The 14,096-nt window shown below is 44.8% G+C and overlaps 1 protein-coding gene across 1 annotated transcript in view; it reads left to right on the forward strand.

Annotated features, from left to right (window-relative positions):
* The window catches only part of snx25 (sorting nexin 25), a 73,100-nt gene that overhangs the window by 43,226 nt on the left and 15,778 nt on the right, over positions 1-14,096 (forward strand). The window contains exons 8-11 of the mRNA XM_076291831.1: positions 377-508; positions 979-1,254; positions 1,542-1,706; positions 7,073-7,204. Of these exons, the coding sequence (XP_076147946.1) occupies positions 377-508; positions 979-1,254; positions 1,542-1,706; positions 7,073-7,204 (705 nt within the window). The remainder of the gene's footprint in view (positions 1-376; positions 509-978; positions 1,255-1,541; positions 1,707-7,072; positions 7,205-14,096) is intronic.

Raw genomic sequence — 14,096 nt, forward strand, 5'->3', positions numbered from 1 at the left:
CCTTCAGTTTGTGTGATATGACTTGTCTGTTTTCTCCAGATCCTTCAGTTTGTGTGATATGACTCGTCTGTTTTCTCCAGATCCTTCAGTTTGTGTGATATGACTCGTCTGTTTTCTCCAGATTCTTCAGTTTGTGTGATATGACTCGTCTGTTTTCTCCAGATCCTTCAGTTTGTGTGATATGACTCGACTGTTTTCTCCAGATTCTTCTGTTTGTGTGATATGACTCGTCTGTTTTCTCCAGATCCTTCAGTTTGTGTGATATGACTCGTCTGTTTTCTCCAGATCCTTCTGTTTGTGTGATTTGTGTGATATGACTCGTCTGTTTTCTCCAGATCCTTGAGTTTGTGTGATATGACTCGTCTGTTTTCTCTAGATCCTGCAGTTTGAAGAGATCATGTCCAACAGCACGTTCCGAGAGCACTTCAGAGTCTACATGGAGCGCGTGGACAAGAGGGCCCTCATCAGCTTCTGGGAACTTGTGGAGACTCTGAAGACTGCAAATAAGGTAAACACACCCCCTCAAAACATCTATAAGCTTCTTTTAGATTTGCTCAAATGTCCTGTTCGGCTACAGTACAGGGAACAGTACATTAACAGCTTATGAACAAGTAAGATTTTGAGACTAATTTCTCCCCCCCATTTAAATGGAGTGTCTAAAAGCAGACTGTGTCACCTGGTGTGTCTGAAATGCATGGAAATCAGATGTTTTTGTCTCATGGTTAGATAAGCAGATGATGTTTGTTAATTCAGTGGAAAATCACAAATGTTGTGTAGAAGCCTGCATATTTTTTTTCAGTCTAGTTTTTTTTTTTTTTTCTGTCTTTCTGTCTTTCTGTGTCTGAATTGACTCAAAGGTTGTGTTAAAAATCCATTTGACCAAAAACCTAATGAGGCAGACTGTGATGTAGACTGATTGGATCATCAGTGCTTTTTAAAGACTTTTATTCTCTCAATTCCCTCATCTCTCCGCCCCAGAATGAGGTGGCCCAGCTGGTGGGGGAGATCTACCAGAACTTCTTTGTGGAGAGCCGTGAGATTCCTGTGGAGAAGGCCCTGCTCAAGGAGATCCAGCAGACCACCGTGGGCAACAAGGGCACTGACGTGTTCCACAAGATCCAGGCGGACGTGTACGAGACCATGAAGGAGCGCTACTACCCCTCCTTCCTGGTCAGCGACCTCTACGAGCGGCTGATCCGCCGCGAGGAGCAGCGCAGCAGCTCCCAGTCCAGCAGCGAGGACAAGGACGAGAGCGTGAGTAGCGCTAGTTTTCCTTTTCATGTTAATTGGTTAGCATGGAGAAAACTTGAATCGTTCATTTTCTTATTTCTTATTTATATAAGTATTTCATCGCCTTTTGTAAGCATAATGCTACAATGTACATAAAATGTTAGATGGAGCAAGGATATGCGTTGGCACAGTTGCTGCTGTTGTGATTTTTGTATTCCATACCAAACCCATTACTAATGGCCTCCTGTCAGAAGTGCTTTTTCACTCAATGTGCTGAGTGCTTTGTGTGACTTTGCCCGTGACTTTGCCAGAGCCAGGCCATGGAGGGCGTGGAGGAGGGGCTAGACGAGGGCAGCAAGGGCATCAACGAGCAGGCCAACTACGCCGCCAACAAGCTGCGGCAGCTCTACGACAAGCTGGAGTACAAGCGCCAGGCCCTCGGCTCCATCCAGAACGCACCAAAGCCAGACAAAAAGGTGCGTCGCCATTACGACCAGCTGCCTGGCACTCAGAGTTGGTTTGAAACCAAAAACTGGGGTGACTCAATTTTCACAGAGATTGGTGTGGTTGCTGCGTTTTTTTACAGGATAATTGACCAGAAGTTGAGAGTTTACTGGACCTCCATCAGGTCATTTCTGTGGTACTGGTTGAAGCTGTTTGATGCTAATTGATGTTAAGTGTGTTAAGTGTCTGGGCCCACTTCCCTGATAACGACGGAGACACACTCTTAAGAGGGTTTTCTACGATTCATCTTACGATCGTTCGTTTGGTTTTTCCGACTGTTTCCCGAACATGCTCGTAGCGTGAACGCGCGTGCACTGCTCTTAAGATGCTCTTAAGGGGAGCTGTCCACGTTAATAGTTCTGAAATATCCTCTGATTTGACGGTGATGTCAGGTGACTGCACGTCACAGCTATAGGCCTACCATTTAAACTTCGGATCTACACATTAATTCACACCAATAGAAACACTTTAACATCTGCATGTAAGCATCCCAAGTAGGTTATATACCACACAGAGACATAAATAATTGTAATTAATTTAAGATTAGATTGTTGCACCATGCAATAATTTTTCGCGGTGTCACTTAAGAACACGTTTGAAGATAAGAAAGAAGTCGAGTAAGAAAGAGAGGAAATGTGTAGGCTTAGATTTTGATGCAGTAGGCTACAGACTAAACCACATGTTGCTTTCTCTGCTTTTTACCTCATAGGCCTAATAAAATATAGCCTTCACTTAGCAAAGATAATGTCAAACTATTCTGGCAACGTCTCGTTTCATAACTTGATTGCATTTTTGTCCGCTTTTCATCACATTATTATGACCATTAAATGTAGGCTATTTTGCACGCTAAAATCTGATTCATCACAGGTAAACACAATAAAGAATGGGAACGTAAGTTGGATTATGTATTCTAAGTTGTAATTCCTCTATATGTCCTGTTGGTGACCTCAGTGAGAAGTACTGTTAAGACGCTCTTAGCCGGTAACGAGTACTCTGGAGCACTCGTAGATCTACGAGTGTTTTCACGACGCTCTTAAGCTACGATGGTTTCGGGAAACAGTCGGCAAATCTTAAGACGTTCGTAAGAGGGACTTTACGACGCTCTTAGGCTTAAGATGCTTTCGGGGAAGTGGGCCCTGGACATTTGCAGGAATAAGTTTCATTCAGGAAGCATCCTTCTTGTCTTCTGTGCTCTGTTCTTTCTGGAAATAACAAACTTCAGGATTTGATTGCATTAACCCTTAGAACCCTAGACTGTTGGGCATTTTCACTAACTTTAGTTAGAAGTAGGGATGTCCGATATTGGCTTTTTTGCCGATATCCGATATGCCGATATTGTCCAACTCTCAAATTTCGATTCCGATATCAGCCGATACCGATGTCGATATATGGGTTATTTTTCCTCAAAACTAATTTAGGTAACATCACATATCTCCTGTTGTGGAATTAACACAACATGCTTAATGTTATTGTGATGCCCCACTGGATGCATTCTTGAAAGCAACAAGGCTTTCCAAATGTTAACATTGTCTGTGCAAAATAAGAAAAATACTTGAAACATAGCAGAATGTAAAGCCAACTAAAATAACATGCATAGTGTATGACAGGCTACCCTTTTTCTGTGTTAAATGAGCCTGCATTTGTGGGATGCTTCATGAACTGTTTCTTTAACTAAAACTCAATCACCTTAATTGAATGAATGCACAAATATGAGTCAATTACAATGTGGCAAGCAACTATACTGCACAATTTTGAAAACATTTGTTTGAGCTACAAAAAATACTTCAGGCTTGAGGTGAAGTACAAAAAATAAAAATGTTTAAGGTGTACAAATCTAAGCAGCCTTTGTCCCTAGCCCATTACTTGGGCTAATGCAATCATTGAAATTATAAACTGGGCTCAATCAGCACTGCTCTACATGAGCAACAACAAAGAGATGCAACATTAAGGTAGTGTGCAATAAGAACAAGGAAGGCACAAAGTTTCAGTCCAGACCTTCCAGAGTAGTAAACAAAGTCCTCCTTTAGTATTAGTCCAATGAACGGGGCTAAAAGACTGACTGGCCTTCATAACGGGCCATACCCACAATCAGGCTTGGAATTTCACCATTTTAGGGGCAAGGCCACTTGGCCTTCAGTTGGGCATATTTGGTGGGGGGCACAAAGGCCACATGTCAGGGCACCAAGGCCAAAGTTAACTATAGTAGGCTATAAAAATTATCAAAGTTGTATTCACTGCAGTAGACCTGCATCACTGTATGAAACATTACAAAAACATAAAACATGACATATTACATATAACTGTAAATCATCTGATCGATCATCTAATATTTTCAGATATCTAGGCTATATTTAACATTTATTTTATATTTGGCCTGTTATGAAATCATGTATTGAACAATTTAAGCACAGCTCAGCTTTAAGAAACTCAAATAGCCTAGATGCATGCTTAGCATTTTGTGATCATTAAGGCTACTTTCACAAACTCTTATAGTCAGCTGTCCTCTGATTTACCGATATCTAGGCGACATTTGTAATATTTGTTTTGTATTTGGCCCGTTATGAAATAATGTGGAACAATTTAGTGTAAAACACAGTGTAAAACTTAAATCCCAAATTTGGAGACATCCATGTATGTTGAAATTTACTGCAAATTCAAAACGGGATTAGTCTAGAACGGCTAACTGTACAGGGGACTGATTTACACCTTTCTGTTCGGTAAGGTCTGCTGTTTATTCTGATATATGGTTTGTCATATGTTAAACGAAGGGTTCTGAAGTATTCCACCGAGATGAATGGGTAGGGAGATGGACGCAAAACCTTCAGTAGAATTTATGATTAAATTGAATGATATTATTTACTTTTCTCGCGAACCGTTCACCACAGCAATTAGCGGCTAACATCGTTTAAAAGCTGAGAAAAAGCTCTTTCATGTGATACTTGTGATGTCTGTGTGATGAGTAGGCTACTTTGCGAGTAGTTCAAGTGAGAAGAATGGGTTAATTTGGACGCACTTTCTTGCGCTGTCACTTTCTCCACTGCGTAATTTGGCCATAGGCTAAATATATATCGCTATTAGTAGGACGCAAAGCAGAATATTTAAAGAAGGGGGCACCAAGGCCACCGTGGCCTGTAAACCTCTGATTTTCAAAGGGGCGTCACGGCCAACGCAAGGGGCTACGACGGCCATGGCCAATTCCAAACCACAGACATAATGTTGAAACAGAGCGAGCAAGTTTGTTCCTGCAGCCATCCACGCTTGTTTGTAAGCTTCAAGACGCAGCTTGATGAGGTCATCATCTGTGCGCCGGTAAACGCTTCAGGAGCGCATAGGCACTATTTGGGTGTAACGCAAGGATTATTTTATCGGTTTTAAGGCAAAAAAAATCCGATAACGATATTAACAGATATTACATTTTTATGCTAATATCGGGCCGATAATATCGGTGGGCCGATATTATCGGACATCTCTAGTTAGAAGGATTTATCCTGGTCATTGTAAGTGCCATTGTAAGTGTTTTTTTCAGCGGAGTCTAGGCTACCCAAATCTGCCACAATTTAATGTATTAATACTTGCATTGATTTAATTTAGATTTTTAAATAATAAAAATACAAAAAGCGTATTATAAAAATTCTTATATTTTGACATGTATCTCACCACTGCAAGCTGGTAGCTCGACTTGCATGCATTTTGCAGTCACTTTGTCTGTTTTTATAAGCCAGAAGGATCGACATACATGGTACCAATGGATAGCCCTTTGTCTCCTCTTTCATCTGATATGCTTGCCATTAGAGCCCTGCACTCCCGCGGGCAAAGCAGTGCGACGCGGGACAAATATTGAAAGCTCCTTGCGGGAGCGGGCGGGAGGGAGAGCGCACAGCGCGGGTGCGGGCGGGAGCAGTGATAAGCGGCAGTCCCGCGAATTAAAAAAGTGTTTTAAAATGTAAAATAAAATCATAAATTACCTATTGGTCAATGTATATCATATATATAACACAATGTGCTGGATATTATATTTGGTAGCCTATCTATTAATAAACATTTTTGAATGTAGATTTGCAGATGTGTAATCTCGCACACATTTCCGATTCCGTTCTGCTCTTCCGTATTCTGGCTCTTCCGTTCTGCTCTCCGATCATGGCAGAAGAGCAGAGCTCCTCTAGCGAAACAACACACAATGCTTCAGAAATAAGTGCTGGTCTAAAGAGAGGTACATTCACCGTGAAAAAATCGAAAGTTTTGAAATCAGATATTTGGAAGTCATTCTCACTCGTGTATGACGCAGAAGGAAATCAGTGTTTAATTCCTCAAACCAATGTCAATAACTGTCTTGAGCAGTAGGTGAACGTCGGAATCATGCGGGAATTGCGGGCGGGAGCGGGACAATGTATTACAGTTGCGGGCGGGAGCGGGACTGAAAATCATAATTCTTTGCGGGAGCGGGCGGGAGCGGGACTGAACACTGCGGGAGCGGGCGGGCGCGGGACTGGAAAATCTGTCCCGCGCAGGTCTCTACTTGCCATATCTATGCGATCACAGGTTCGCGAGTAATTCAAACGAGAGTAATGGGTACGCAGGTGAACTCAGAACTATAGACTGTAAATATGATGCAATTTGATTTAATTTCAGGATTTTTTAAATTTTCATACTTGATCGTACAGACAAAGCCCCACTTCTGCTCTGTCACGCAATAAAGGTTTCATCTCGCTGCGATGAACAGTTCCGGAACAATGTAACAGAGAAGAAAAGGTGTGTTTTTTGACGCACTTTGCGTCAATCGGGCTCTAAGGGTTAACAGCACATTTTCACAATGAAAGGATCTCTGTGAAGGAAGCTTTTTATTCAGCCTTGCTAATGACCTTCGGACACAAGGACCCATTACTCAATGTGACCCCTCCCCAACCCTTGGCCCCGGTGCTATTTATGGCCTTCTCTCAGTGTTCAGGGACAGTGGAGCCCTGTACCTATGCCATGCAAGCCATTTGTCTTCTCCATAGACTGTATGGTCTTCTCCCTCAGCAGAGCCCTCTTTGTCACACACACACACACACACACACACACACACACACACACACACACACACACACAAACACACGCAAAAACCCTTGTCTGAGAACTGCCATCGAATTAAAAACAACAGTGGACAAAAACAGTGGAAACAATGAATGTGAGCTGGGGTTTTAGGGAAGCTTTTTCCTGTTAAAGGGGAGTTTTGCTTTGCCCTTGGTATGTCCCTTAACTTGCACTGGTGGGGTCTGGTCTGTGTGCCTGGAGACGATGCCGATTGTCAGGATGTTTTATAAATTATTCAAATTGTGTGTGTGTGTGTTGGTCTCAGATTGTGTTGAAGCTGAAGGAGGAGATCGGGGCCATGGAGAAGGAGCACAGCGACCTGCAGTTGCACATCACACGCACAGACCTGTGGTGTGAGAACCTGGGCACGTGGAGGGCTGTCATCAGCGCTGCCGAGGTGAACCTCCTCACCCTCTCACCTCCACTCCCTACTCCCTCATCTCCTCACCCTCTCACCTCCTCACCCTCTCACCTCCTCACCTCCTCACCCTCTCACCTCCACTCCCTACTCCCTCACCTCCTCACCCTCTCACCTCCACTCCCTACTTCCTCACTCCCTCACCCCCTCACCTCACTCCCTCACCCCCTCTCCTCCTCACCCCCTCACTCCCTCACCCCCTCTCCTCCTCACCCCCTCACTCCCTCACTCCCTCACCCCCTCTCCTCCTCACCTCCTCACTCCCTCACCTCCTCACCCCCTCTCCTCCTCACCCCTCTCCTCCTCACTCCCTCATCTCCACTCCCTCACTCCCTCACCTCCTCACTCCCTCATTCCCTCTCCTCCTCTCCTCCTCACCTCCTCACTCCCTGTCCTCCCCACTCCCTCACCTCCCCACTCCCCACTCCCTCACCTCCTCACTCCCTCACCCCCACTCCTTCACTTCCTCTCCCCCGTTATACAAGCTGCTGAGCCATTTATGAAGAAAAGATCAGAATGCTGCTTCTGTGATAACGTAGAAAGTGGTTTAGCACTAGCGTTTTCATAGTATTTCGTAGTATTTTCTGAAGCTCCTTGCTGTCTAAAGAAAGGATGTGTGTCCTTGACGTGAACTGAAACTTCAGCCAGACGTGATAAGAGTCTGAGGTCTGAGTCTGTAAAAAGCTCGCTATCAATGGTGTCTGGCTCATTTGGGTTATATTAATATTGTAATCCATTTCTGTTCACTGGAACAGTGATAAAGACAAAGCCAAAGCGTGTGTGTTCCATTTCCCTATTCGTCTGCAGCGTGACAAAGCCTCTCAGATGAGTTGTGATTGGGCCATTGTTTGTTTAATTGACCACTAAATAGACAAAGGGTGCAATCTTTCATGTTCATAGCTCTTTTGTTTTGCCTTAATTGGCATTTTGGGTCGTCATGTTTTCATAATTGTTATTACAACTGTCCTAACATTCCTTTTAGATGACTAATGGCATATTGATTAGGAATTCTATTTGAGTACGGGTTATTCCAGAGTTAATATCAAAGGGTACACATTCTTTTAAGTTATGTACTGTACCTTTTATTCAAGCTTTTGTCACTGTTGTTGCAAACCAGCATCATTATAAAGCAGCTTATTTTTCGATATGCTGTCTAACAATGTAGTTATAAGACGCTTTCAATAGTCACTCTGACAGCGATGCTACATCGTTCACATACTCATGTTGTCATGAGTTCCTGTGCTGGTCTATTAGAGATTTAAAGCATGCCGTGGGTTAGAGCATATAGGCTCTTTGTGCAAGTCAGACAGGTTGGCTGTTTGCCCTCTTCAGCAGTCATTACAGCCAAATGGGTGGGGCAGTGTGGACCTTAAATGCCCGTCTCTGCCCGTAATCTACCATCCTGCGTGTCCTCTTTCTGTTCTCTCTCCCTCCCCTCCCTCCCTTTCTCTCTCTCTCTCTCTATCTTTTGTGCACTCTCTTTTCACTCTCTCTGTTTGTACAATCTCTCTATACTCCCCCACACTCTGTCTGTCTGTCTCTCATTGAAAATTCAATGTTTTATTGGCAGGACAATTTGAAGTGAACACAGTGTTTGCAAACAGAATGCAAAGACATGGCAGACAAAAAATACATTTGCATTATATTGATTCATTTAGCAAATGCTTTTATCTAAAGCCATTTACAAAAATGAGGAATAACATCCAAGCTACAATGCAGTGGAGACCTTAGGTAGTAGGGGTGTAACGGTACACAGAAGTCACGGTTCGGTTCATACCTCGGTTCGGATATCACGGTTCGGTACGAGTTCGGTACAATGGCGGGAAAAGCAAAACAAAAATGCAGATAGCATTTTTTTTTTTGTACATTTCTCAGGCTGTACCACCTAGTGTCCTACAGTCTCTTTCCTGAGCTATCTGCAACAGCCTGAAGTGTGTAAGATGTAGGCTAAACAGTACAATAAGTACCCAGACTCCATCTGTAACTTGTAAACAAAATAAAACAATCAGCTATAAAACTGAAAATAGGCCTACAGCATCTCTTATTTCTGAAAGTGCAAATTACATAGAAAAATTATTTTTAAAAATCCACTTAAGCAAGACCTTCAACATCTGTGTTTAGTTGTATATGGAAGGGTCTACAATTTGCCTCAATATTTGTCATTGTGTGTAAAGTAATAATCTAGCCTACTAACTGTGAAAATATCACACTATTTTGCCTTTTTTTTAAAAAAAACAAACACCCACTGGGGCGAAATTGCTCCTTTCATTTCATAAAGAGACTACAACTAGAAGTCACGTGACTTTGCCCTTTGACGTTAACTCACCGTAGCATGGTTTGTTTATTAGCCTGGTTAGCGTTGTCACTTTACTGTCACTTAACACTACCAGCTCCTCATGTGAGAAGTTACAAGTTACCACGCGATTTACATAGCTTTCTGTCATTACGAAATCGTTTAATTTAAGCCATAGGTTTTGGCCCTATTTGTATGTATCCAAAGGCTGCTGAAGCGCAGGGGAAGTTTTTTACCCCTCGTTTCAGTGATTGGTAGCTAGCCTACTACATCATCTGGGTGATGGCTTCTAATATGTGTAGCATTTTTCCACTCACATACCCAACAACTGCTGAACAATGCCGACACACAGTTTCATCTTATCCACCACTCTTTCGCCACGACCCACAAGAGTTAGAGGATCCGCTGGTCTCTTTAACTTGCTTATGTTGCTGCTATCTCTGACTGACTTGACGGACGACCTGACAAAAAAAGAACATAGGCGCCAATCAGAGCTTCAGAGCTAAGGCGAGGCTACAGAATAGCGTTAGGTGTCGCTAAAGAACTCCCGTAACTCTCGCTACTTAACAGTAATTGCGCATGACATTAATTAATCCGCACACAAGTTTTATGTATTTTGATACCGTGTATTCTCCATGTAAATTCATGCACCGAACCGTGACGCCCGTACCGTTTCGGTTCAATACGAATACATGAACCGTTACACCCCTATTAGGTAGCTATTAGTACGACATCAATCAATACTATGACCAGGCGACGCAAGCTTTCAGTACTAGTTTAAGGGCTCTATCTTCCGTGCCGGCGCAATTGACTTTGTATACTCGCGCGTTTGTCTTTCCTATTTTGCAGTCAGCTATTGGAATTTTCCCTCCACAGGTACATGCCTGTAAATTAGGGAATTCGATTGCGCCCACGGGGGCGGTTCAGCGAAAAGACGGGGCGTGTTCCGGCGCAAACGTTCACTGTTGATATTTTGCCGTTTCAGAAAACAATTCCGCCACAGACCAGGAACTCCCTGGTCTAAAGTCTGTGGCGAAAATGCAGATGCTATTTTAAGGGCGCATGCATGACCACAGGCCTGCATGAATGAATGCGTTGCACACCAATCTACAGACACCTCCGTGCACAGACGGAAACATTCAAAGCCTTGATAATATTTGTCCATTTCCCGGTTTTGTTCGTGCATTGGTGACCTAAATATTTAGTAGCCTATATATAGTACAACATCTACATGCAATATCTTTACAACAACGCCTAATTACGACCTATTAATCTGGACAACTTTATAGGCTACAGCCCTATAAAGGCTAAAGTTACTTTTAGTTTTGTTCCAATTTACCGTTGTGTAAGGTTTTAAGCACCATAATTTTGCCTACCTTGTTGTAGCCCATCTGAAATAACTCCAAGCTTTGCTATGTTCCCTCCATCCTTTCGTTATTTTCAAGAAACGTTTTATATCCATGATGGCCTTGAAGTCTTGAGTTAGTGAATTAGCTTAAATCAGCTTTTCATGTGCTGTTAACCAGCAACAGATAGTACAAGAAAGCAGCAAGTATGGTTACAATTTCTGTACAATTTCTGTAGTTGCTGCATCCATTCATTGTTATTCTCTCTCCTGCTCAAATAAATGTTGTGCGTGAATTAAGTTGATGATAACGTGTTTACAAACTCTGCTTTACAGAAAATATTGTAAATAGTCTACTGTCACGCAGTTAATGGGATACTGTGCAGAGTTGAAAGTTAGGTCAACTTAAACGAAGCCCTGCTTGGCCGCCTGTGCTGCGCAACGCACACTTAGCTCCTCTCATCTATACAATGTAGTTCCCATTTCTGTAAACCATACATAATTTCAAAGAAAAATATTACCACTCGAGGGAAATCAGTGTGGTGTCCATGTGAAAAAATAGGCATAAATCTAGCGTACACATTTTCACGAATCACTGATGTGTTGATGACATAAATTAGGAAATGTTAGAGGACTTAAGGAGACGTGATGTTGAACTGCATGCCGATGCCATTTAACCCAAATGCCCCAGCGGCAGCACGGGAGAGAAGAGATTAACTGACAGAAGATATGCATTGTCTATAGAGAGGTAATGTTAGATTACATTGTACATTGCAAATATATTGTAACGTTTTGCTAGCGAACCACACAGTTGTCCAATCAAAAGGTTTATTCACTGGGAACGAGAGCCGGGCCACAGATAGACCAAGACCAAGACACAGAACACAATGCAAACAGGGCAGGTCAAGCACGCACACACACTACACATACAGGGGAGGACGCAGCCTCCCACACAAAAAGGATCACACACGAGGGAGAACTAAAAGGGAAACATGTTACAATAAAGACGCTAACATTACACACAAAACTAAGGAGAATAACGACATAAACCCCCCAAATGTTCGCTCTCGTATCCCAGGATCCCCTGCGCGGGAGAACGCTAACACTGTCTTTTGCGCCGACGTTACATAGCTCCCCCAACAAGCCATTGCCGTCCTCGGCAATGACCACGAGGTAGCCACATGCTAACGTCGGCGCGCGTCGCCCGCCACTCAGTTCAGTGCGACAGTACCGCCAACTCACGTGGGGTGCACGCGCCGCAGGAGCTCACTCAACGGGGCGCCACGCTGCTAGCAATCCAGTTCGGGCGTGCTAGCAGCCACGTGGCCGACCCCGCTCGTCACCAGCTCCCTCTCAGCAGCCGCCCTCAGGCTGCCCTTTCCGCGGCGTGTCACCCCGGCACTCCTCCTCTTCAGACGGGGCCCTAGGTGGCCTTACAACCGTCGACACTGTCCCAAGCACCGGGGTTCGGGGGGGCCAGATGAAGCTGCGCCAACGCCACTCCGCTCCGTCGAGTCGTCGACCAGGACAGACAGGCACCGACTCCGCAGCAACCGGACCGCGCTGAGCTCTCCCGCTGCAGCTACCGTCTTCGGCGTCCCTCCTCGTGTTGCCATCTCGCAGAGCCGTACTGCTCTGTTCCCGGCCCGTTCCACTCCTTCGCGGCCTCGGCGAAGGCACGACCCCCGAGATGGTCGTGCTATCGAACTCCACACACAAACTTTTTTCAAAAGGCGCCGGCCAACAGGCCAACTAGAACTAGCGCCTAGCACTGCAAGGTGCCCCTCACACGCACCCAAAAGTTAAAGCACACACCAAAACAGTCACACACTAGAGGGCCCTTCCGTCGAAGCTGCCCCACCGTCGTGAGTTCGCTGCCCTCAGCGGCTCCGCCAACCGTCCATCGTCTAGGAACCTCTTCCTCGCCGCACTCCCTCTCTGCTCACGCGTCGCGGCTCGCCGTGGAGTCAGCGCCCAGGCCATCGCCGTCCTCTCCGCGAACGCTTCTTCAGGCTCCTCTTCCGGCAAGAACTTCTCCCATGGCCGCAGGCAGCTCCAACCGAAAGCTCCTCTCCTCCGTCGGCAGTAGCGATAGAAGGCCCCGAGCTTTTTAGTAGCCCTTACAAGGGCTCTCTCTGGATCCTCTTGCGTGGGCCTCCACCCAGTGATGAGGTCTCCCGCTCCCAGCTGCTCCCGCTGAGTGGAGGCCATGTTCGAAAGTCGCTTCTGACACCAATGTAACGATTTGCTAGCGAACCACACAGTTGTCCAATCAAAAGGTTTATTCACTGGGAACGAGAGCCGGGCCACAGATAGACCAAGACCAAGACACAGAACACAATGCAAACAGGGCAGGTCAAGCACGCACACACACTACACATACAGGGGAGGACGCAGCCTCCCACACAAAAAGGATCACACACGAGGGAGAACTAAAAGGGAAACATGTTACAATAAAGACGCTAACATTACACACAAAACTAAGGAGAATAACGACATAAACCCCCCAAATGTTCGCTCTCGTATCCCAGGATCCCCTGCGCGGGAGAACGCTAACACTGTCTTTTGCGCCGACGTTACAATATCACCATGCATTCATAACCTCGTGATTCAGTGAGAATGATCCCAAAACATCGGAAAGTATGTCTTTGTGACAATTCTGTATTACATTTTGTGAAGATGAAAAATCAATAGCTAACTGTTCCCAACTGAACAGTGATTATAGCGCTGTGAACGCTCCTGGCTGCGCCTGGCAAATACGCCACCATAATAGCAATCAGCTATGGAACAAGCGTGCCTGTTGTTAAAGGGAATGTGAGATGACGCTCTGATTGGTTTATTGCACGTTACGCCCAAACCACACCCATGATTAATGTAGCTACTTCAGACAACCCCATTTTAGATTTGCGTCGGGCGCAACAGTCAAATATCCCGCCGGTAAAATAGCATCAGCGCCCGAGATCCGCCCACAAAGTGAATTGCGTTTTGCGCAAAGACACTTCCGTTTTAGACCATTAAAATAGGGCCCTAAGTGTAGTCAAAGGCCAAGAGAGTGGTTATGGAAGAAGGAGTGCATGGGAAGTGTTGGGCTTGTTAGCAGAGGAGGTACCCTCAGAAGTTTTGGGTCTTCGTAAATCAGGTTTCTAGGCCAAGTGTACTATACAAGGAATTTGGTCTCTGTATTTATCCTATTGGTGAATTAGTGAACACACAGAGCACACAGTGAACACGCA

Source organism: Alosa pseudoharengus, unplaced genomic scaffold (assembly GCF_046254945.1).
Source record: "Alosa pseudoharengus isolate Yale_2024_CS ecotype anadromous, Long Island Sound unplaced genomic scaffold, YU_APseudo_1.1 YU_APseudo_1.1_scf_19, whole genome shotgun sequence".
Classification (NCBI taxonomy): Eukaryota; Metazoa; Chordata; class Actinopteri; order Clupeiformes; family Clupeidae; genus Alosa; species Alosa pseudoharengus.